Consider the following 21,788-nt stretch of genomic DNA (forward strand, 5'->3'; position numbering starts at 1 on the left):
ACGCGCGCAGGATTCTAATTAGGTTGCATGCAATTTAGTTAGAGACGTATGTATACGATACAAGTGTGAAATTGAAATACACTTATTAATACAGAAATTCACCGTTATTTACGCTCTTACTGGCGCATTTATCGCAGGATCGGTTGTTGAGCCACGGATAATTCGCCGAACGCTGATTTCTGAGCCCGATTGTTGGTTACTTTTCAATGCAACTCGGAACACGAAGTTCCTTAATTTTCGTTTATCGCGTATGCATATCGGGCAGCATGTAGCAATGAACTTCTTAGGAAACGGGGAGACCGACAACGAGACGAGTTAGACGCGGTGTCGCGCGAAGCCGATCAGTTTCCCACAGCTTTTTCAGAGTCAGCCTGCCTTTTTTCGAGCGACGAGCTAAACTATCCGGCACGCGGCACCGGTTCATTGTCATGCAAATGATTTTTGCGCAATCACGAAGCAGCTCTTAACACGGTGGACGTGATCGCGCGCGGATCCGCACGGTGCTGCACGTGCATGGGAAAAGTTTTCGGAATGTCCGCGCACCTTCAACCCTTTCCCTGCTTCTCCTCTTCTGTTTTCTTTACGCGATTTTCTCCAAACTATTCGTCGACTTTCTCCTTTGAAATTACGTCGATTAAATCTCTTCGATTATTTATCCACGGAACCTCGTTGGAAATGATGCTCGCGTATTCATTAAGACGCTCGACGAGGCTACTCGTCGACGATACCTACGTGACGACGCTGAAAAGGGTTTTTCTTACCATCCGAACAATGCTGTAGCTCGTGTGCGTAATTCGCCTTCTAATTGACGCGTTCCTTTCCCATTTATCAACGCGATCGTATTTCTCGGGATTTTCTGAGCCGGCGGCGTCTCGATCGTGCCGTGGATTCGTCTCGGCGTTTTCAGACAATAGCAGGAACACTACCGTTGCTTGTACTACACGCGTCTCTATCCCGAAACCTGTAACCAGACAGCAGCGACGAACCAAACCGGCCATTATTTCTTATTTCTCACAGCGAATGGCGGCTACGTCGCTTTACCCGGTTAATTAAGTGTCGTATCCGAGGAGAATTCAATTTGTCCGCGATTCCAATCTCGCCCCGTCCGAGTTTTTCGCGTTCGCGGTAATTAATAACTCGAATTCACGCGACTGGCCCCGATCGATCCGGTTGTACGCGTCCATCGGTAACAACGAGCGTCCCGATTAGGGATTAGGAGAAGGAGAGGGTAGCTGCTGGCAAGGGTTCGCTAAAGCCGTTTCAAATAAAAATAGTCGTCTGAAAATAGTCCCTCTCCTAAATACCATCGAACAATGATTGGCGCGATCGTCGTTCACGGATCAAGACCGTCACCGTTACTATTTCGGTGGGACAAACGATGGCATGAGAGAAAAAAAATGATGCTTATTTGGGTTACTCAAAGGGAGCAGAAGAAGCGCGCGGCTTGCCCACGGCGTTGCACTGGCCGCATCCGGTGTTGAGGTGCAATTAATTTTTTTCTGCCTAAATATCGCTCGTCCGTGGTGCGCGAGCGTTTAATTGGAATTACAAATTCGCGCGCAGCTGCGCTAAACTTGTCGTCGGCTCGACCAATCCGGCCAACGGAAACTGTTTATTTATGCGGGGGTAAAATATGAATTTTACATTTAACATTCTTACGGTCAGTGTCGCTCGAAAGATGGAGGAGGTTACCGCTCCTCCGGCTCGCTAAATCATTTCCCTCCACTGTGAACATTCCGAATCGAAGGATCGACGCGATTCCGTCGTAAACGTCCCATAAAATTGGCGAACAGCTGTCGTTTCGTTCCGCCGTAGAACAACCGTTCGATTGTACGCGACGTGAAACTTTTGAAAGGTTCCGCGGCCAAGTTAGATCAGATCGTTCGATGACGCGATTCTCGGACCGTTTCGCTAAACTCCCCGCTCGTTAAAGCGGAATCTAAACTCTTAACTGTCCGCGTCGACGAATCTCCTGAGAACGGCGCGCGCGATAAATACGATCGCGGGAGAGGCATCGCGTTTCGTCGGACCAGCGAAGCCGAGTTTCACGTTGGAACTGGCGTTTTTCATGGGAATTATCCTGGGAATGTCGCGCAGGTCTGAGTGGACTCTCCGTTCTCTCGCGAAACGTTAAAAGTATTCCGGAACGTAACGTTTAGTCGATAGATAGAGGAACGGATAGGTAAGATGGATAGAGACGGAGGTCTCGAAGTAGAAATTGGAGAACGCCGATGCATAACTGGGTCGCCGTCGGCGGGCAGGTTGGTTAGAATGCAGTTTTCAATGTAGGCAGTTACTCTGCATTCTGCGGGTCTATAAATACACGCGTTTTACGGCATTACCGCGTAATAACAATTTCATCGAACAGTAGTCGCGTCCAATCACCTTTTTAGCTGGACCGCGCGACATAACTGTTACAGTTGGCTTCTAGTTTCCGCAAGAAATACACGGTTTAGAGAAAATCGCTCCTAGCCGTAGAACGTCGCGTCACGTTCGACGCGGACCGTTTCGCGTTTCGTTCGATGAGGGATAATTGAAAATTTCCGTAGCAAATTGCCACACGTCTGTCTTTCCGCGAAACTCTCTGCAACCAGCGAACACATTAAATTGTAATTAGCGAGCGAAGGGACTCTGTCAATATCGATAAGGTGATACGCGTTACTCGCTTATCTCGTAATCGTTTTGAGGAGTCGGAAGACAATAGTCTTCGTCGAGAAAACTCATTTCCTTTGTCAAGATGTACCGTGTGCCAGAGCGCGGTTCGTTTTTTCTGATCCCACGGGGGTTCCCGGCGCCAAGTCCTTGAATTTTCCTCTCGCCGCGTCGTTAGAACTCTCTCGACAGAACTCGCTGGCTACTGTTCGATTGGAAGACAATATTCCACGGTAATCACGTGGAACGTTGTTTCCCCCCTTAGAAAATGTCGAAGATGTATAAACTTTGTTGTCAGACGCGTCTATTGTAAGCGGCAAACTATAAATTTGTCATCAAACGATAACTGAACGTGATCCGATAACGAACGATAAGTGAGCGATTCAGTGAAAGGATGAGTCATGAATTTCAAGTTAAACATTCAATTTGTTACTCATATATAGTCATTTAATTACGAGAGATTCCGATTGGCGCGCTTCGAGTGATCAATGTTCCGCTGTCGCAACGAAGTTAGTATCGTACCAGCTGGTGTCCGACAGTGAACGTCTTCGGTTTTAACTTGAACAACAGTCGAACAGCCGCGAAGACTATCGAATTATTGCATTGTCCATCGTGAAACGCGTCGAGTAAGTAAACAAGCTGACGTTACTTCGCGTTTACCTAAGGTAGATGCGCGACTTGAAATTATTGTCTCGTGTCTACGTGTCGAGACTCGCGTACACGTGTACGCATGTACGTTATCACAGGCTAGAAGCTGAAGAAACCGTAAGATCAGGGTGAAAGGAGAACAGTAGGTAGTCGCAGGTGATGTCGCATCGAAACGCATTCCAAGGGAAACGAAGCTTTCTTCTCGAGCTCGACCGGATCGATCGTCTTTCCTGCGATTAGAAATCGTTAGCTGTACCTTATACGGGTGAAGCGATGCTGGATGCTCGCGATGGCGCACGCGACAATGCGACGACGTTGGACCGCGGCGCGCGTCAATGAAAAAACCCGAGGAGAAAGACGGCTCCGATCGTTTCCTTATATCGGGAGCAACCATCCAGCCAGCTGTTTTGCCGACGCTCGTTTATCTCCGTAGAAGGTATTTTCCGTCGATTTGCCTTCTCCTCTTCGTTATTCCCTATTTTCCGAACGTTTGTTCTACGAACTCCTTTAGCGGGGAGAAATTGCGCTCACCACGCAGTTGGTTCGCGCATCCAAGGTAACTTTTGAAAGGAGCAATTAGAATGCAAATGAAACTTAAACGAATTTTCGAAGGTGGCAATGGTAGTCGGTGCATTCGAGACGTTCGCGATTTCACAGTCGAGAGGAATATTTTTGTTCGCGAACCGACAAGCGAGAAGAATAAAGGATCCTCCCGTGACGCCTGTTTCGCCGGGGCAACAATGAGATACGTTCGACCGGAAGAAACTGGAAAGCTCGAGAATTCTTTTATTGCGCGATGAGTCGTCGATGCGTGAAGCGGCATGCAAAAATTTCCGCGCTGCTCGCTCGCGGTCCCTGCGTTCCTCGTTGGACCGAATACGTGGCACACGCGACGCGACACTCCTACCTACGATAGTACGCGATAAATTCATTTCTCGTTTCGCGACGAACCCGTCTCCGTTCGACGATAAATCATTTTTTATTACCCGCGCCACCGCCTTCACAATGCTCGCTCGCGAATGGTTCGATCCTCTTCTACCAGCCTCCCCTTTTTCGTCACTGTTCCAACGATGCACACGCGCCCTCCGCGGGTCGCATTATTTTTAATCCCGGTCGCTCGAAAAAAGCGTCGCTTTCGATATTGTACGCGTGGCCGCGTCTCTCGTCGAGGTGAATAACCGTGGACAAGTTGCGCCCTGGCGACAGCTAAGATCGAGAGGGCTTGCACGATATACGGAGGAAAAGAGGCAGGAATCGCGGAATCGTCGAACGATCCGCGTCGTTGCGGCGTGTCCGGGTTCATCGCGCACGCCGCGCATAAACAGCCTACGTATTTTTAGCCTGGGCTCGTGTCGGATTTCCCGTATACTCGATACACACTGTAAACTCGACGCCGCGTAGACTTACCACGGGGGGTTGGTTTGTTGGTTGGTTGGATGGATGGATGGATGGATGATGGGTAGATGGATGGATGGTGGTTGCCATGCCTACGTCTCCTCCCGCTCTTCCCGACCGTGTTCGTCCACCCGCCTGCCTGCCTGCCTGCTTCTCTCGTTCGATACCGACCCTCTTCACCGACTTCTGTCGTCCTCGCACGCGCAAATCCTCGCGTCTCATTATCATTTATGGTTTTCCGCTTTTGCCCGGACCGCGAAAGTGATAACCTTGTCAAAGTCGAGTCGAGGAAAGATCCAGCGTTTAAGGAAAGAGTCAAATATTCTCGCTTTGCGGCACTCTCTGCTGGTCGCGTATCTCGCCACGCTGACCGGTGAATCGCGACAAGGAGATTGTTTCGTCTAGAGTTGCGTCGGCGTTGGGAATCGAGAAAATAGAAACTTTAAAACTCGTTCGGGCAGCCGGACCGTAAAATCGAGTTTCACGCGCGTCGATCGTCCCCCAGAATGCCGAACTTTTTTCACCCGATCCGGTGGTGGTCGGCTCTCCTGCGGGCCCAGTATCGACGGAGGCATTTTGTCCTCGACGTTTTACGATGTTAAATCGCGTTCCGATACTTCGAACCCATATGTTCGTTCAACTTGCATCGGTATTTCAAGACTGAACGAAGGATTTTCTTTATTTTTACTTATGCAAACGGTCTTGGGGAGATCCTTCGAGGAAAAGATAGAGGAAAGGCTGTCGCCAGGGGTGCATTCGTACGTTATTGTATCTTCCGTCCTCCCTTTTGTGAACCTGGAATTTTCACGCAGCTTTGCTTCTCTTCGATATTCTACGATATACACCAATCGTTGCTCGATACATACGTACACACACATATATATATAAGGAACTTCTTGTATAAGGAACGATCGTCTTCGTGAGCCGTGGTAAATATTATCGGTTAGATTTTTGCAGGAGCCGGTCATGGTTAGTTTCTAACTATCGAGGTTCTGTATACGTTTGCGGGCTGCTGTAATCCCGCTCATTTTCCGACTGTTTGTAGATCTATCCTGCGGGTTCGCGTTCGACTCTCGAAATAGCGCCCCTTGTAATAACGCCCCCACCGTCTTTTCGATAATCGAGTTTATATACGCACATGTATACGAATAACACACACGATAACGCATGCCGCGTGATAAAGATCGATCAACGATCGCAGGACCCCCGCGATTCGAAATAAATTCCGCGAGCGTTGGAAGAGCACGCGGAAAGTCGAGGCTATTTCAAGTGGTGTCATCGCGAGTAAAAGAGTGCGACGTTAAATTAAAGGCTCGACGCGATCCACGAAACGGTTTTCCCCGTTGTCGACCACGTCGCCGCGGTGTAACAGTGTTTTGGAAATACGACTAGAAAGTGTTTTTTCGTTAACTGAAAGCCAGCACCGAATCTGACGCGGCGACGGGAAACAAAAGACGGATATTGCGTCGGCGGAGGCAATGGAACAAAGGTTGCCGCCGCGACGGGAAGGACTTTGCTCTATATTTCGGGGGATTTGCAACGATTTGTAGTTTCGACTACGGGATTGCTCGATAGAAAGCTATATCGAGAGAAGATGGAGAAGGAGGAAGGAATAGAAAGAAAAAAAGGAAAGGAAACACGTCCTCGATCGTGTTGATCCACGCTCGAAGCGCACTACGAGCGAGTATTCGCGCACGTGTACCGAGCAGACGGTGTTATTTAACGCCGCAGCTATTTCCAGGTGCGTACGTGTCGTATTCGTCGGTGTCGAGTGCTACTCACCGAGCAACTACGACGGCACTCGTGCACCAGCCTTTATACCGCTTAATCTCCTTTCACCTAGTCCGTCGGAACCAGTCATTTTTAGTGGCACTCCTTTTACTGCCATTTTCGACCTCCTCGTTTAGCGTTTAACGTAGTCACGGGGATTATTCAGTTTAATTCCCCGCATCTAGAGCGAAACCGGTTCTCACAGCGTAAGCTAGTAAAACGTGCTTTCGCGATTCCAAAGGATGCGCGAGTCAAGCCGAGCCGAGCCGAGCCGAGCCGAGCCGAGCCGACCGATCTCAGCCTGACCGTAACGTATCGTTTTCTAAACGCGGCCGTCGAACGACCTCGCGAACAGTTAAGATCTTCTTTATCTCCCATCGGACGAGATATCGCGAGCAAATTCTGCGGGAGGAGGAGAGGCGCGTGCAATCTTTCCAAATGTACATATGTACTTTGCTCGCCGGTCCAACAGCTTAATCGCCCGATTAGACTTCTTGTTAATAACCGGCTCTCGAGTTCCTCGATTCCCCGTGCATTATGCTCCATTCAGAGTTTCCACGATTGCGACGACGGAAGGGCGCGGGATAATCGAATTGCATAACCGAACGCAAGGTTGCCGAGGATCGAACGTGCATCACCGTTGATAAGATCACGACTAAATATAGTATTATCGCAATCAGCAGTCAACGTACGCGCATTAGCGATTTTTTTCAACGAAGGCTACGGAAGGACGTGACTTGGCCGGAAACGCAGCTGGACGTTACGCGATAGCTGATCCATTTATACGAAAACCAAGGAAACACCTAGTATCTATTCGTTATCTTGATCGACGCGGTGCGAATGTTTACGTTGATAAGGAATGCACGCGTTCTTGATGCTCCATCTCTCTTTCCCCCCCTCTAGGAACGCGTTGATCCAGCATCGCCAAGGCTTCAAACTTCGATTTACGATCGCACGGGTTAATCTTCCGCGTTGTTACTTATCCACGACGTAACGAACGATCGCGACCCTGACGGGCGAGCGCGAGAAATGCAAACGACAGTTTCTTCCCGATTTGTCTCGACGCGGAATTATCGGTCCCGGGGGTCCTACCTCGTTACAGCGGTAATTAAATCGAACCTCACGGTTGCTCGCGATTAGCTCGGAATAGCCTCGCTGGTGGAACCACCGTGCTGTTCCGCGAACACCGGTGGCTCTTGCCATTTTCGAGAATACACCGGCTGCTCTAGGTATTTCTAGCAAGGTGAACAGGAAACCCGAGTGCGCGAGGCACGGTTACACACGGACTTACGCATGGAGTAAAGGTGGGACCGGTTAACATCGTGGAGATTAGATGCCGCGGCGTCTACACCGATTAACATACACACCGTGGGTGTCGATTATACCGCGTTATTTTCATTTAAACCGTTACGTAAGCGGTATTAATGCCGTCCCGGTGTTGTTCAATCGAAAGAATGATCGATCTCGGTACGGTTACCGTTTCGAGTCCCTGGCAACGGCAACGTATCGTTGCGAAGAGGGTTGCGGGATGGAACGGCCGGTCGAGTGGCCGCGGGAGGGTGAAGCGGACGGGAAAGCAAGGGAAAGGCAGAGGAAGGAAAGATGGAAGGGTCGGAAAACGGGTCGATAATTCGTAGGTTTATATTCCACTACAGCGACTGGCCGCGTCCGGTCGTCGAAAATTTATTTGTCTAGCTCGCACTCGTAACACCTTTACCGCCAGACGCGGCGCACCGAACGGGCACCCCCCGTTCAAATATTTAATACATCGCGATCCCTGGGACCCGACTCCTACATCTTACTACGGTTTCCCCTCGACGACGATAAAGTCCTCTCGCGACGCTCTCCTTCCCGTGGATCATATTTTTTTTACGCGCTTCTTGGGGGCTGCAAATTTACCAAGTTCTCTTCAGTGGAAACTTTGTGCATTTAAAAACTCGAATTTATTTATTTGCTTATTTAGTCGCTGTTTTTCGAGCGAAAAGTGATTTAAAGTTGGCTGCGCGAGCTGCTGAAGATTTTTGGTCGGTAGTACCGGGTGTCCCTAATGTACTTATCATCGTTGGCGTCGCGAGGCAGAGTGGTATCGCGTTTAACTCGTTATCCGAGGACGGTAAACCCTGCTGGGTCGGCGTAACGAGGCAGCGTCAACATTACCAGGTCGTTTCAGCTCTCTCTCTCGTCTTTATCATAATCTTTGCTCGGCAAACACTTCGCGTAGAGATACGAAGATCGTGTCTCCTCGCTCGATGAAAAGGAGGCGGGTCGAGTTTGGTCGGCAAGCAAAGTTTTTTTTTTTTACTGCTTTTTCTTTACCTTTTATCAAACTGAAGCTACGTGCGCGCGAACGCTCCCTCGGGCTTGTCCCAGAAACGTTGCAAGCGTCTCGCGAAAATTGACTTTGGCCCCTCCCTCTCTCTGCTGCCGTTTGTAGATGTTTCTAATTAATTTACACGCGTCTAGAAGATCATAGACACGGGACGAAGCAATTGCCGAAACGCGCCCTCGTGTGCGATGGTTCCTAGGGTGGGTTCCCTCTAGCTGGATTTCACCAGCACCGACGTCTTAAGCGTTTCTACGTGACTTTTTTCCTAGATCGCGGCACGTTTCCTAGCATTCTGTTATTTCTCTCCTTATTAGGTATCGGAGATTGTGCTTTATCTCCTCGACTGTTAACTAAACATTGTTCCACGTTAATTAACACGCGTGAGTAAAAAGGACGGCAGCATCTTCGTCGAGGAATCGAAAGGAACGGTGGCGGGTCGTTCGGGGAACGAAGCAAAAGCCGTCCATCATTTTCCTATTAATCAGAGCGTTAACTGATTGTACGCACCAAGGAAAAGGAAGTATGCTAATGATCGGAATATCGTCGAAAAGCATATTTTCACTGCAGTCTATGCTAAATTGTGGTAATATATGCAGAACCAATAGAGACCAGCGAAATTAAATCGTTCCTCCGAAGGACGCCGCTTCTAAAGGAACAGTAATTACCCGTTCCTAGTATCGCGGACGCGTGGTTCTGCGCGTTTACATTAGAAATCGCTAGTAATCGAGAATATTTATCTTATGTTGTCATCGAAATCCAACTTCTCCTACATCATCACCGATAAATTCACGATAAACTTCAATCGGCCGCTGGCCCTGCTCCAGCTGTTAAGAAAGAACAGTCGGTGCCAAAGCGCGGGGGTTAAAAAATCGCAATCTCCGATACTCGATGCAACAATTCGATTTCCGTCGATCCGTGCGACACAGCGATCGGCTGAAACGAAATTAATACAGAGAGAGTGTGAGAGAGAGAGAGAGAGAGAGAGAGGAAGAGGGAACGTTGACACCTAGGTAGTGCTGAGCAATAACGCGACGATGGTCGACGATCCGTGTTCGGTTCTTTTCACCTCGCGGTTATTTTAACCGGCGGCGTTAGAGGTAGAACGGCGGCTGGTTGGCTCGCGGGTCACGTTCCTCGTCTCGTCCCGTCTCTGACAATGCGACGCGACGCGAGACCGGTCATCATCGTCCAGCCGAGGACGGTTGCGCTCGCCACTCGCCCCGGTATCTCCTATAGGACCTTGGCAGTGACAAACTGTGCGAGAGCATCGTACGCGTTCGCGTCTCGTTTTTCCGAAGCCTGCTCGGCCGGTCCGCGAGTCATCGCTGCCGCTGCCGCCGCCGTTCTCCCGGAATTCTTTGTTCCGCGTTCACGCGTCTCCTGCCTCTTCGAAAGGGTCAACGAACCGACCGAGTAAAATCGTTCGCGTTTGCTTTCAGATAATATCGATCGTTGACCGCGATCGAGACGATAATCTTTCTCTCTTCCTTCCTTTCTCGCTCTGCTACCCTGTCTTCCCTTTGCGCTGGTCGGAGCGACGAAAGGGCAAGTTCGCTCGAATCGACTGGAACCTTTTCGCGTCGCCTACGAATCTAGAAGCTACGCACGAGCGTCGAGTTAGGAATTGGAGCAGGTCAGAGCAGTAGATCAAAGGCGCCAGCTAAGCGAGTGGTTTAACCACTCGACTGGTAATCTGTCTCCCCTGTACGGAGGACCTTGGCAGTGGCGATCGTTCGCGCGAGTGGTTATCTCTTTGCGCGTTTGCGTGGTCGCCGAACCAAGTGAACCAGCGAGAGAGACGCCTCGCAGCTCTTTTGCTCGCGCGACTTTTCCGCGAATCTCGTTCCCCCGTTTTTGCATCGCCGCCGAAAATAAAGTGTCCCGTAGGCTTTAGTCACCAACGATCCGTGTCGGAGGAGGAGGAGCGTCGGTTATATTCTTTTAAAGAGACTGCTTCGATACAGCGATGCCAGCGAAGGTCGCTGCGTTGGCTCCCGGGGCCACTCGAGGATCGCGGAACCGATCGAGATGAAATTGCTCGGACGAACCAGCTACGGGACGGCCTTCGGAACCGTTGGTACATTTGCGTGTCGAACGAAGAGCCTGATTAAATTATATCACTGATTAACGAGGGACAAATGAAGTCAGCGTGCGGCGCGATAATTTATTTCACATTGTCCCGTAATTGGCGGGCTGAATGAAAGAGAAAGTTTTCCATGAATCGCGAGCCGGCCGAAAGGGGCCGAAAGGGAATGCAAATTATTCTCCACGGACGTTTCTCGCCTCGTTATGGATATACGCGTCGTTCTTCGCTCTCGTTCGACGACCAGCCACGTCACGGGGTGAATAGAGGGTGGAATTAAGAAATCGGACTGGTGGCTCGATTAACGAGACGGTGATGGTTCGCGGAGAAGAAAGTTGAATCGAACGTGGGTGTGCGCCGGATTCGAGCTGTCGCGCCGTGAATTACCGCGATGAGAAATGACCAGTTCAAGGATAGAGGAATCGCAGATGCGCAACACTTGCAGCGAAACACGGTAGACCAGCCTGCTGCCCGATCGTACGTTTCGTAACAGTCGCTTTTCTCCCCGATCGCGAGGCGAATTCGTAGGAAACCGGATAGATCGAAGACTCTGTGTCATACGTGACGCACGCTCGCGAAATGTTCCCGTTCGTGGTTTGTCCGTGAATTTAAAAAACGCCGTCGTCGTTCCTTCTCTTATCTTATTGTCAGACGCGAGGAACGGGAGATGGATGGCTCGTTTTATCGCCGCTGATACATCGACGTTTAATGCGACGTGTCGCGCGCGATAATTGCGAACGGGAACGAGTCGCGATCGTTATGTAAAACGGTACGACTCGGTTTCTGGCCGGTTTTTCAACTTTCCTACGGCACACTGCCAGCGCGATACGAAACGCGTGATTAAATCGGAGCAAAATCGATTTCCGATCCGCTTACTAGCTTTTCCGTCTTTTCCTCCGATGCCTCGCGAAGCCCTTTTCATCCGTCCCACGGAGCACCGAGGAAAGATACCGTCCGCCGTCTGCTCGCGTCTGCTGACCCATTTCTCTCGTAAATGCTTCACGAAATTCCTCCTCGAAATTATCCGGTCAACGGACATTCGACTCCGTCATAGCTCGAAGTGCATTTCCTCCGACTAGGTATTTCCGAGTGTTTACGAGAACGTTAATTCGATCGGCTATAAGTATAGAATCGGTGTTCAGCGTGTCAATCGCTTGCAATTGTACCATAGGAGAACGGTTCGAATCGAATTACGATGTGTATCGCGTGACAATAGCGCAGCACGTACGCAGAAGCGATTCACTGTTCGACGATTCCTCCTTCACTGTCTGCGTAGATCGTTACGATTCTCACGCTCCCTTTGCGACGTCTAATTCGACAAGAGGAGACGCATACGCGCGGAGATCGTCGGAAGATACGGCGGAAATCGAAGCCGGCGGAAAAGAGTCGACGACATTAAATCGGAGGCGTTGAGTCGCGCACGACAAACCGACAACAAGATGCATTCGCGTGCCGGCGAATTGGGTTAGCTGCTTCCGGTTCCGGAGAACGGTGAAAGCCTCCTCCACGAGTGATCTCTCACGAAACGCCGTTGCTCGTGCCAGAGGATTCACAGTGGCCGGAACTCCGTTTTTTAGTTCACCGTTGCGTCCCAGGGCTTCGCGAAACTTTCCTGTCCGCCACGCGGGGGTGCGCTCGCTCGTTAACCTTTCTACCGTTCTACCCTTAAACTATTCGTTACGTAAATCCTGCCTCTATCTTTATCGTACTTTTTTACGCTATTTTTTGGATAAATATACGGGTAAATCCAAGTGTAATTTAAATTTTAATGATCGCGTCGGTCTCGAAGAGAGGACGTTCGTAGGAAGAAAGTGGCTCGTGGCAATCTCGCGAGGTTATTACCGCGATGAATGGGATTAGCAGCGCGGAAAAATGTATCCCATCCTACCTACGGTTGCTCTCTGTACGCAGCGTCCATTATCGTACGCAACGTTTCACGCGAAATTGATGTACGTATTAGTTAATTAGCGTTTAACGTCTCGATATTTCAACACACGCGGCTAGAGATAGGACCCGGGTGGAGAGCAGAAGGGCAGCCTTTCGTTCGATAGTATCCATGAAACATTCACTTTCGCTAATTTACCAGAGACTCGCGAATGTTTGTTGGCCGAGGGACGTTCGCTCGTAGCCGGTGGATTAGTAACGTAACTCGAATGGAAACGTGCCAAGCCTCGGACCGATCCGCGAACTAGGCCGTCGGGCATTATCTTTAGTAATTAGAATCTCTGCCATACCTTCCAGATTCTACCACTTGCTCGTTACGTAAAGTCGAAACAGAGAGATTCGAGGCATCGATTAATCCGTATCGTAGACGTAAATCCACGCGTCGATCAAGCGTCGCGCTCGATCGGTTTTACGTGAAGGGATTCGGTGCAGACTTCCTGGGCACAACCGTCGAAAAGGTCAACGTATTAGAATAGTGGTGGAAACGGAAATCGATACTGCTTTAACCTTTTCGACTACCGTGCCTCTATTGCTAGCATCGAAATTAATAGACCACTATTATTTGGCCTGGTGAATCGATTAAGTGCCTCGACTCGTGTACGAACGAAAAGAATGGGCGATCCGGTGATGCACCATTTACCATGAGGGACGCCTCGGCCTTCGATGACATTTCAATCGATGCTTCCTCGTTATTCGCTCCACCCTGTTACGCGCGTCAATAACAGGGATCCGATTGGTATCGTTAGACGTTTGCATCCTTAGCGGTGAAGTTGATCCTCCGAGTGGAGAGGGCGAAGAGGGCGCGTGTACGAGTCGGCTCGAGTTGGATACCGAAATGCGCATCGAGCAGAACTTGTCTATCCTCGCACGAGCCCGGAACAGAAGCTTAGCTACCAATTTTCTGTGCGGGAAAAAAAGGTTCCTTGAGCCGGTGCCAAGCGTGAGAATAAAATAGTGGGTTCGTGCTCGTCTTCGAGACGCGAACAGGAATCGGGGAATTCTGATGGACGGTAACAGATCGATCGGATCGACGATACCGGTGGTGAAACGTGGATACGCCGCGCAAGCTGCTCCTTTCGATTTTCAAATACTTGGCACCGGGCCAGACGACATCGGATACGTATTAATGGACAAACCTCATCAACGGTCTGTTAAAGACGCGTTTAACGATCCCTCGACCCGACACCGTCTCGCGCCCCTTCTAACCCAGCTTTTGCAGCTCGTAAATCCTCCCGGCAACGCGTACGTTAAAACGCCGCTGGTAATTGGCTCGGTATGCGTGCGAGCGATATCGCGCCTACTTTTTCGCCGCTACGTGCTTTTCCACCGTTTCTCATCGCTTTATCGCGACGTTCTCCCTCGTCCCCGAATCGAGGGAATTCTTCTTCGAACGGGATACGGATTAATTAAACCGCGATACGTTATTCATCCTGCCAATTTACTCTGTTCGACTTTTCCCGAACGAATTCATTTATCTCTCGTCCAACTGCCGCGGTTTCGTAGCGTCTGCATATGCAACTCGAGCGGAATCTGTTCGAATAATTTCTGACGAGGCAGCGATTCTGTGAACCGTTTGCTGGCGACGCTATAAGTTGCGAGGGGTTAACATATCGTGGTTTATTGATTTCGTGTCACGCTAAACTTCTCTCTGCTGTCAGTGGAAGCCCTATTCGTGTGTCCTTTCTATCTCTCTTTTTCTCTTTTTCTGTCTTCGTGGCACACGGGACGCTCCTTGTGGTTCACGGTCGACGGTGCCCGGCACGCAACCAGAAAAATCAATCGAACTAATTAAGAAGTTACAGGGGGAGGACGCTATGGTTGTCAGTGGCGCGTTACCAAGAGAAATGGAGAGGCATCCTACGGCAGCGGCTAGCTTCTTCTACCTGTTCGCACATTATCTTCCGTTAACGCCCGTGCATACCGTTATCCATTACGCTCGCGTTTCCAACTACAGACAGGTATCTAGAGAGCAGCTGTGCCGCTCGAGCTGGAATTCGCGTAGGTCTCGATCTCCCACGATCGGCGAGACGCGAGCACGCGAACACCTTTACTCTCTTACTTTCGCCCAACGACCTGCTATTTATCGCGCGACACAGATTCCTCTCTCTCTCTCTCTCCCTCTCTTTCCATTTACGTCAAATAGACTTTTCTTTCTGTTTCCAGAATATGAAGTGAGGGAATCGGCTCCTCTTCAGGGATGAATTCCTGACGACAACATGATGGAACCGCCAGTTACGAGCAAGGTCCTACGGGCTCCTAGCCTTAAGCGAGGTCAGGAGAACGTTAGGATTCAGGACAGGGTGAGTAGTTACGAGTTCTAACGTGGAATGTTTATATTCTTCGATAATCGTCGCTCCGTGTATGATTCCGTTGCATCGGGAATAGAAGTGTCGCCGGTTCCTATATCGTTGTATAATGCAGAGAGGAAAACAATGGTCGGAGCTCGGCCGTGTCGATTTCTCGATACGCGCCGGATGCGCATTATGCATCCTTGCCGATTCACCAGCCCCTGATTGACGTCACGACCGATACTCCTTTCCCCGAGGACTCGTTTACGCGCGCCTCACGCGGTGTCTCACGATCGGTTATGCGAGGACGTGGGCGAACGCGCATTGTTGCACTTGCACCCGGCATTCCGTCTTCGGTCGCTTCTCGAGTCCTTCGAATCTCTCTTTGTGGAAAACTCGCCGCCTCGCTTCCACGCAACTTTCCCTCTCGAGCGAGTTCCTGACTCGCGGATCGGTTTACACATCGCGCGCCTCTGCACGCTGCCCCCGTTACATCGTCTCGCTGGCTGGTGTAACAGAGTTCTCGTTATCTTTTTCGTCACTGCCGTTTGTTCTTCTCCGCGAAACACGCGCGATCCACGTCGATCCTTTCGATTTGGAGCTTTAATTCCATGTTCACCGGTTAACGATCGAACAAGTGGTCGTCGATAAATACACGACCTTCTTTACCCATTGAACCGTGCTCTAAGAGATCACGACGTCGAGCGCCTTCTGTCAGTTGACTCGAGTACCGTCGAGTGCAGCTTAGATGTCAATCAAAGTTGAGATCGATACGATCTCGTCTAGTTAATCGACCAAGATAATCAAACTTGCACACCTTTGGCATTCGCGTAACTTTTATCGTCTCGAAATTTATTCCGTTCGCGATTCATGTCTGATTACGTATTATTGTACACAATTTTGTAGAATCAACGATAATGCGGTTAGTTAAAAGGGAACAGGAGAACTCGAGCGAATAGAGATTCGTAAACACACGTTTCGAAAGTACGAGCCACTGTTCGGTTACTCTGGAAGAGGCGAAAAAACGACGCTGCGCACCCACGCGTGCCCCGAAATCAGAATTGTATGCAAATGAACGCGTGGGTGGGCGGTGGTAGATTATCAGTTCCAAACAGTTCTGCGCTCCGTCCTCCCGGGCATGGTTTTCTTCAGCCAACTGTTTCTGTTAATCACTTTTTTTCCGCAAATTTCATCCCCCCGCTGAATAAAGTTTCAGTAAACATCGATTACTCGCGCGAATTGCTCCGCGTGATCGAGCTGGTTGTAAAAGTTTACGACCACGCGGTGCCATTGACTTCAGAAACGATCACCCGGGGCCGAAAAATCGGTACCTGGCGCCCGAATTCGGAACTCGTTTCTGGCCAAGACCGAGACCTCTACAAATTCATTTGCGACGGAGTGTCGGAACAGGTGTGCTGGTCACAGCTGGTGCGGTTCGTCGACCGCGTTTGACATACTTTTAACCGGCGAACCCTCTGCTTTTACTTTTCCCCGAAAGGGCCAATGCCATCCGCTGTCTCCTCGACTGGAGCCCACCATCGTTGCACCTGAATCGTCACGACGCGACCATTCAACGTCTCACTGAACTTCTAAGGTTTTGTTTTCGAGTCGAAGAAGAGACGGATGGACTAGACACGACTTCCTGCTTTGTCTAACGGTACGAAACACCGGCCATGAGGTTTTCATCCTCTACGTTTCTGGCGGATTATCTCTTTCACTCTTTTTTACTTTGAAAAGTTATCCAATATACCATAGTAATACTTTTGGCGAAGCTGGCGAACGAGGGTGTTTGACCCCGTTGAAACCTTTCAGCCAGTATTACACGTCGGAGGTTAACGGTTAATAAGGGACACACCTTTGCTTGCCGCCGACCCTTTGACACAGGCGAAAGCCTGTCCGTCTGCGGTCCCTTTTAATAAAATTGCCTCTTATCACGCGACCTGGTCTCACCTCTCTCCCTCTCTTCACTCTTACTCTTCACTCTTTACTCCTCGTTTTCCCATATTGGATCAATTTCGAACAAAAGCAAATATTTCAGTCCGTACAGGTGGTTGAACGTGGTTGTTCCGTTACTCGATTGAATTCGTTAGATTTTACACGGTTACACGGTTTTGCTTTCAACGCGTGCGATATCGAGTCGAGCGATTTAAATTTTATACCGCAACCCAGATCCTTTGTCAGCAACAGCTTTTCTATTCTAGCCGACCGCTTGAAAAGAATCGTACAATGCCGGTCGTGGCAAAAAGTATACCGCGGAGAGCCCTCGCTTATTTTTAACGAGTCTCGGCTCGCACGCTTTTCGTCTGACGTCCCTCTCTTTGAGGATAATTCGTTTTTCGTCGTTTAACCAGCTCCGATCCGCGGCCAGACGGAATACATAATTAAGAAGCCCGAGTCTCGGCCGATAATGGATCCTCGAGGGATCAATTTCCGATCGCGGAAGCGGAAGAGACGTCGTTGCCTTCGCGCGACGGATGCGAGGATCAGCGCTTGAATGAATTATTCGATCGCGCCATTCCAGTCGCGCGATCTGCTCGAGTTCGTCCTCTTGGTTCAAGTTCGTTGTCCTATCGATCGCCTAGCTAACGATGCTCTCGGCTGTCGATCGTGAAAGCGTAATCACGTTCGATAAATATATCGAGGGAACGACGGACAGCGACGATTATATACCGATTAACCAGGCGAGTGTCGCCAGTCGAGTCCGTATGCAAATCTCGATGGGATTACGACGGGTTTGGCGGTTTGTCGAATCCATGGCGCATTCATGAGCCAGCTGGGTTACATCATCCGACTAAATAACCAGCCACTGTTTCTGTCCGACTACGTCAGCCTTGTCTGACCTAACCCAGACGATCGCCCGTAGCTGCTGTCCACTGATCGTCGCGAAATTTAGAAATCGTGTCGTCGAAACGTCGTGGAGTCGATCAACGATGCGATTCAGGTAATAAGAAGACTCGAACGGAAGGAAACGTTCGCGTGGCGGTAAAAGGCAGAAGCATCCGGCGGTCACGTTTCGCGGGATGAGTCCAGAAATTACAGATTCACTTTCGTTCGTCGAGAGGAGGATTTTTTCGGGCATACATATTCATCGTTCCGGTTTTCGGTCGCATAGACCGTTTCAATCTGTACCGGTGATCTCGCTTTCCGGGGTTTTACTTTCCACCTACGATTCTGATGGCTCGCGATTCGATGTTACGTCTCCGGCTAATTTCCTGATCGCGTCCCCCCGTTCGGATAACTTATGGAGCACGCGAACCCTTCCAAGGCTGGTTCGGTACCAATCGCGACTATTTACGCCGACTCGCGTCCACGACGAGCCACGTACGACCGTGTGCTAGCCGTGCTAGGTGGGCGTGGACGGGAAATCCATTAAACTCGCCTCTGGCTCCATTTCCACTCGCTTTTTCTGTACATTTTTTTCACTATACGCCCCGTCCCGCCGATGGATTCGAAGAATTATCACGGGGGACGGTTCCAGCGACCGTGAGCGGTTGAATTCGTCTCGACGAACGTGGGCGGAGGTTTCATATTCGACCTTAACGATCGAGGACGTGTCGAGTGCCCACGTACGATTCTCGTATAAACAAAGATGGCTGAGAAAACGACGTTGGAGGAAAACTCGCTCGCGTTCGACGTTCTTCCGCGAGTTGGGAAAATGAAAGAACCTTTGGAAACTGTTCTCGCGCGAATCGATGGTAGCAAAGGAGAAGAAGGGAAAAAAAGGAATGACCATCGGCGGTAAAGGCCTCTGGCAAGTGGCAGGTACGTTATAGTCGCGAATGCGGTTGAAGTGGGGATGCACGATAGTCGGTCGGAGGAGTAGAGCCGGAGAACACCTCAGTTCGGAGTCGGACGTTCTCCGTCGTTCTTCCCTTCTCTTACTCGTCCGTTGTATTCGTCGCGAGCTTACGAATCGAGAGACGCACGTCTCGCCGTGGAACGAGGATCGGTTGAAGATCAGTGCGTCGCGAGAATCGTCGAAAAAGTTGAGAAAGTAAGGGGTGAAAGGGGTTGATAGAGCCTCGAACGATGAGGATCGGTGCCACGTAAGTAGAAGTACAGTGGTGCATCGGGACGCGCTTTGTTCGCAGTGCCGCGTGAACGGGTTCGTCGCGAGTGTGTCTGGAAATCATGTGACACTCGTTTCGAACCGTCGCTGGAGGAGATCGAGTGCGGTCCAAGCTGCGTCGCGGCGAGAACTCGGCGGACACGACGGGGAAAGTGAAGATCGTCGAAGAGAAACGGGCGAAGACGGAAGGTGGAGGAGATGCGGGAAACTAGGGACACGCGGTGACCGAGAAAGGCGACACGCGACGCGCGAGACGGTGAATAGAGGAACGATAACGTTTCGAAGGAGGAAAAATGGCTTTGACGACGTTGCGGAACAGCTCGGCCGTGGTACGGGACAAGGAGAGTATCCCAGCGTACGATGTACGTATATACGCGTCTATTCTTCTATCGGCGAGTACGGCGAAAACCGTTTCGTACGCGCCGGCAGTCAGCTGTGCGCGGTCAACCAGACGCGGCCGCGCTATTACAGCGTAACCAGGAATTTCATACAATTCTCATCGTCGCTAGAGGTTTCTTCGTTGTTCGTTTCTCGTCGTTGGTTCTTCCGCGACGCATAGTTTCGTTCCGTAGAACGGAAATTGATCGACTTTACCGGGATATTAAACGACGTTTCGCGTTTAACAAAACTATCACGATGGCAACGCGGTTACATCACGCCGGTGTGTATTCAGATAACCGCATTTTAATCGAGACATCGCCGAGTTACGTAAACGCATGCACGTCCGAGAAAGGATAATCGGCGATCGTTCCATGTTTCTTTGATACGGCCGATAGGACGTGCTTCCGGCGAGTTTACGAGTTCGTGTCCCGCGTATCGAACACCGTAGCCAGCGGTGTTCGATTACTTTCTTTTAACCAGCCACTTGCTCCGTTTACTTCTCTCTACATCCTCCGATCTTATATTCACCTTTCGTTCGCCGCGCGGCACGTTGCATTCCCATGCGTATAATACGTAATCTAGCGCTGCTGCGATAAAGGATATCGCCTACCTTTTTCCACGTTCGAGAGGAACTCGTATCGAAGAAAGTAAAGAGAGAATCGCGACGGTGATGAAGGATGGACTTGCTCAACGACGTTCCAATTAACAGCCAGCGTGCAATAACCTGGGAAACAAACAGTGCCGCTGATTTAATTACTCTCGAAAGCCGATAAGGGAGAACCGGTTTCGAGGTAGTATAGATGCGTTTTTGTACGAGCTCGCGATTACATCGGGAATGGCTCGAAGATAAGCGCGGGATATTTATTTATTCGAAGCCGATTAGGAAAAGTTCATAAATCGACAGATGATTCGTTAGAATTGAGACGTTACGCTCGAGACGAACGATTTCATTATCCCGCGGTGAGATAATACATTTTGATCGAGCCGTTCGAGAGCAGAGTGTCGGTGAAAAATGATCGGAAAGCCAGCGTGGCACACTTTCCGCGATAGTCCATTTCCCCGGTAACCACCTGCCCGGTTTCTGCTCGCCGTTTATCTCTGGTGCCGTGCAACGCCACCGTTTACCAAACGCTGTGAGCATTTGCACGCGCGCTCGGGCCTTTCGACGCGTATCGGCGTCTCCGACCGATCGCGTCTTCGACGCCCTCCAACTCCGAGACCGTTTCTCGTTTCGAGAAACGCTAACCTTCTAACCTAGCTCGCACGCGCACCGTTCTCACCGAAAAATATTTCGCTCGACCCCGTTGCGAACAATAGTCGATTGGAGAAAATAGTCGCCGCGTACGCGGCTGTCTACTGTTAACAGAAATGTCGAACGACCACGCGAAAATGCGGGCTCGCGGCCACTTTCGTGTTACGAGCAGCCACCTTTTCATTATGCGGGTGTCATTATCGGGGTGGCAATGGCTACACGCGCGATTCGTACAGAATCGAGTTAAGTCTAACGGGGTGCGATGCGCACGGCTCTTATATTCTTACTCGTATTCTTATTCCTCGCCTTACGAAGGCTAACTGTGCCTTAGAACAGGGTGTGGCTTACACGCGCCGCGAGTCCACGAAACTCGTAATAGCCCGTTAGATCGATCTCCTATGGTAACGCGTACGCGTTACCATTCCTCTCTACCTCTCGAGACCTTTTCCTGCCTTCCGATTTTCGACGTGCCACGCTGTCGATATTTCTTTTCCGTTCTTTGTCTGCCTTTACGAGGAGAGACCGCTCCTCCGACCATTGTCTCTCGGCGATACGTACACGCGAGTAGTCGACGGGACCAGGAGAAACTTCCTGACGACGGATCGCGGGTTATTCCCATTCCCGCTCCGAATTAATTTACTTATTAGCGGTAAACACGAACCAGAGATTACGTACAATCGAGATCTATCCTGATTTCTAACAAAAGCCACGATCGAATCGCTACGAGGAGATCGTTAACGCGGCGCTTGTGTACGCGGGAGCGAGACACACGGACGTGTATATCCGGCGGCGCCTTCGACACCGTTCACCGTAAAGATATCCGGACAGGACGAAGAAAAATTCCTCTAGCCGATCAAACGGTTGTTACAACCGTAAACGGCCCTTTCTCTACCCTCTCGCGAGGAATCTCACGCGGTGAAATATCCTTCGGTGGAAGAGGTTCGTTGCGATCTCGTTTGCACGCGAGGACGCTTAATCCT

At 50.3% G+C, this 21,788-nt stretch overlaps 1 protein-coding gene across 2 annotated transcripts in view; it reads left to right on the forward strand.

The window, feature by feature from the left end:
- Window positions 1-21,788, forward strand: part of Wdr62 (WD repeat domain 62) — a 41,212-nt gene that overhangs the window by 1,855 nt on the left and 17,569 nt on the right. For both annotated transcript variants that reach the window (XM_076898069.1, XM_076898070.1), the window contains exon 2: window positions 14,982-15,118. In XM_076898069.1, coding sequence (XP_076754184.1) covers window positions 15,035-15,118 — 84 coding nt within the window. In that variant the 5' untranslated portion in view covers window positions 14,982-15,034. The remainder of the gene's footprint in view (window positions 1-14,981; window positions 15,119-21,788) is intronic.

The sequence above is a fragment of the Xylocopa sonorina genome, chromosome 7 (assembly GCF_050948175.1).
Source record: "Xylocopa sonorina isolate GNS202 chromosome 7, iyXylSono1_principal, whole genome shotgun sequence".
NCBI lineage: Eukaryota > Metazoa > Arthropoda > Insecta > Hymenoptera > Apidae > Xylocopa > Xylocopa sonorina.